This window comes from Brienomyrus brachyistius, chromosome 18, assembly GCF_023856365.1.
Source record: "Brienomyrus brachyistius isolate T26 chromosome 18, BBRACH_0.4, whole genome shotgun sequence".
Lineage (NCBI taxonomy): Eukaryota > Metazoa > Chordata > Actinopteri > Osteoglossiformes > Mormyridae > Brienomyrus > Brienomyrus brachyistius.
In genome coordinates this window covers 3,158,978-3,162,055 of record NC_064550.1, presented here as the reverse complement: position 1 = coordinate 3,162,055, position 3,078 = coordinate 3,158,978, and the positions used below count along the sequence as shown (strand labels likewise).

Below are 3,078 nucleotides of genomic sequence, written 5' to 3'. Positions count from 1 at the left end.
AGTAACCTTACATCAACGGCTGTCAGAATATATATTTTTCCTTGCTAGGTGCACTTGTGGAAACTGCACACATACCCCTAGAAAATAAATGTGGCAGGGTATTCAGGTTCATTGGGCTTGAAAAAGGACTGGTGTACATTAAGTTTAGGGGCGTAGCTAAGACTGTTCCAGAACTCCCTAGGATTTTTTTTAATCAGCCCGTTTACCACATTCTTTTACACAAGTGGGACTTATATTTGAAAGAGGGAAGAACAGCGTGTGGGATTGACGGTATGTCAGTTCCAGGTACCAAACTCTCCTTTTCAACAATGCCAACGTAAAGACAGATTTTCATTCTATGGCACCATGACGTCTGTTTGTTGTGCATGTTTAGAGGAAGAAAAGGGCAGATTTGTCAACAGATCACCCACAGATCAGTTGGAAAGGAGGAGACTAAATTATCCAGAAAGAAGCAGTAGTAAAAGACCGTGACCAAGGTCTTAGTCATGGCGGCAGCTGTTGAGCCGGTGCCTGTTTTGGCAGAAAAACCCGAGACCTGCTGTCCTGCAGAGAGGTGTTAACACCCCATAATGGCTGTAGAGAAGGCATGGGGATATAAGCTGATATAACTGATATCTAAGAAGGGTTCGGGGAGGCAACTGAGAAAAACTAAGGTGGCCTCAGATTTGTTTTTTTATCAAGCCCTTGGAGAGGAGTTTGCTCAGGCTGTGTTGATCAGACGTGAGAAAATGCAGACCATAACTGAGTGTGCTTAAACACATGGGCATGCCCTAGTGTTTATGCTAGAGGATGCATAAGCATGCAGTGCAATATTATACGGAATAATGTTCCTCAGATAAAAGTGCCAGATAAGCAAGTATTTCATATTTTTTTTAAAAATGATACTGTACTTATAGAGTATACACACACACACGGACACACACATGGATATGGAGAATGTAAGTACAATAGAAACCATACCAAGGGAGTCGTGGTGGCACAGTGGGTGGCACCTTTGGAATCAGACCCCCCTCTGCTTTATGTGTGTGCGGCTTTCCTCTTCTCTGTGTGCTGCGTGGCTTTTCTCCTGTAGTTCAAAGACATAAGGTTAGGCGAACTGGCATCTCCAAATCACCCGCTGTGCGTACGCTGTGATGGAGCGGCGTCCTGTCCAGCCTGTACCCCAGCCTTGTTCCTTGTGATGGAGCGGCGTCCTGTCCAGCCTGTACCCCAGCCTTGTTCCTTGTGATGGAGCGGCGTCCTGTCCAACCTGTACCCCAGCCTTGTGCCCTGTGATGGAGCGGCATCCTGTCCAGCCTGTACCCCAGCCTTGTTCCTTGTGATGGAACGGCATCCTGTCCAGCCTGTACCCCAGCCTTGTGCCCTGTGATGGAGCGGCATCCTGTCCAGCCTGTACCCCAGCCTTGTTCCTTGTGATGGAGCGGTATCCTGTCCAGCCTGTACCCCAGCCTTGTTCCTTGTGATGGAGCGGCATCCTGTCCAGCCTGTACCCCAGCCTTGTGCCCTGTGATGGAGCAGCATCCTGTCCAGCCTGTACCCCAGCCTTGTTCCTTGTGATGGAGCGGCGTCCTGTCCAGCCTGTACCCCAGCCTTGTGCCCTGTGATGGAGCGGCATCCTGTCCAGCCTGTACCCCAGCCTTGTGCCCTGTGATGGAGCGGCATCCTGTCCAGCCTGTACCCCAGCCTTGTGCCCTGTGATGGAGCGGCATCCTGTCCAGCCTGTACCCCAGCCTTGTTCCTTGTGATGGAGCGGCATCCTGTCCAGCCTGTACCCCAGCCTTGTGCCCTGTGATGGAGCAGTGTTCTCTCCAGCGTGTACCCCAGCCTTGTTCCCTGTGATGGAGTGGTATCCTGTGCAGCATGTACCCCAGCCTAGCGCCCTGTGCTGCTTTTTACTCCGACCAGAAGAAGCAGTTGAAAGACGGATGGCTGGACAAATGAAGAACCCTTTTATATAACAGTTTTTTAGTATTTACTCTTCTGTCATTTTCAGTGTAAATATCACATTTTATAAAACAGAGGCAATTAAATGTTTGCTTAATTTAGATCCATACAGAGTTATTAGCTTCCAATGTGATCTTAACAGAAAAATTAAGGCAAGTGGAACCACACCTTCCTCTATTTTCCATTGGCTTTGCATCAGTGTATTTCTATCTGAGAGAACAATGCTAGATTATTCTGGGTCATTGACAACACATCTGCCTCAGTCCCCAGTGCAGTATTATGTTGACTGTGAAATTCCTCCAGTAAGTAACATCAATTCTGTCAACTTGCCAAGGCAATATATAACACCATCCCATGCTTTAAAATGTTTTATAGTCACCACTTAATGGCGTGAATTCTGCATCACAACATAAAATATTTAAACCTATCTGACATAATGAGTCTTTATGTACACTACCTATGAAAAGATTAATAGAAGAAACCCATATTAAGTATGTTGTATATGAAGTATAAACGATAAATATAATTATATTTTTTATGGAAATAATCTTTTACCTTCATCCTCCGGGTGGATCTCTCCCTAGGTTTATAACCTTATCCAAAACGGAATGTGTTTTTTTCCGGTGTAAGCAGAGGGGCTGTTCATGCATTTGTGTGTTGAGAGTGATTAGTCACTTCGTATAGTTTGGTACTCAGCTTGAATTACACAGCCTCAAACGAATAAACAAAATGAATAGCTTTGAATCTCATCAGACACAGAATCGGGTTACACTGGAAATATATCGAACTGCATTACCTATAAAAAAAACAAAAGGAGTTAAGATACAGAGATGGATAAATTAATGAGAAGAAGAAAGAGGGAAGAAGAGGGGGAAAATTGGTAATACAGATTGGAAAGTAAAATATTGGGATGTTAGCTATATAGCGCGCGGAGGAGGGAAACAAAGGGTAAGAGGAGGTATGGGCAAATCAGCAATTCATTTTGTTAATCTGCTTGCACATGCAAAAGGTAGGTGCATGTAAGCTAGTTGTGTGTGTGTGTGTGTGTGGGGGGGGGGGGGGGGGGAGGTGAGAGAGCGAGAGAGCGAGAGAGAGAGAGAGAGAGAATAACCAGTTCCCTGCGTCTGGAGAGAA

The 3,078-nt window shown here is 45.7% G+C and overlaps 1 protein-coding gene across 1 annotated transcript; it reads right to left on the bottom strand.

The window, feature by feature from the left end:
• Positions 1–479: 479 nt before the first annotated feature.
• LOC125713194 (uncharacterized) lies at positions 480–2,491 on the bottom strand. The gene is made up of 3 exons (XM_048984154.1): positions 1,162–2,491; positions 961–1,066; positions 480–510 (listed from the first exon to the last, which is right to left on the bottom strand). Exons 1-3 carry the CDS (start codon positions 1,754–1,756, stop codon positions 480–482), a joined length of 732 nt encoding a protein of 243 aa, XP_048840111.1. The 5' UTR covers positions 1,757–2,491.
• Between the last annotated feature and the right edge of the window lie 587 nt (positions 2,492–3,078).

What these genes read in the sequence shown, in the direction of transcription:
- LOC125713194 (XM_048984154.1), bottom strand. Translation starts at nt 1,756, where the DNA reads ATGCCGCTCCATCACAAGGAACAAGGCTGGGGTACAGGCTGGACAGGA. An exon ending in TCACAAGGAACAAGGCTGGG is followed by an intron (nt 1,067 to 1,161) that starts GTACAGGCTGGA and finishes TTTGAACTACAG; the next exon opens with GAGAAAAGCCACGCAGCACA. An exon ending in GTGCCACCACGACTCCCTTG is followed by an intron (nt 511 to 960) that starts GTATGGTTTCTA and finishes CTGCCAAAACAG; the next exon opens with GCACCGGCTCAACAGCTGCC.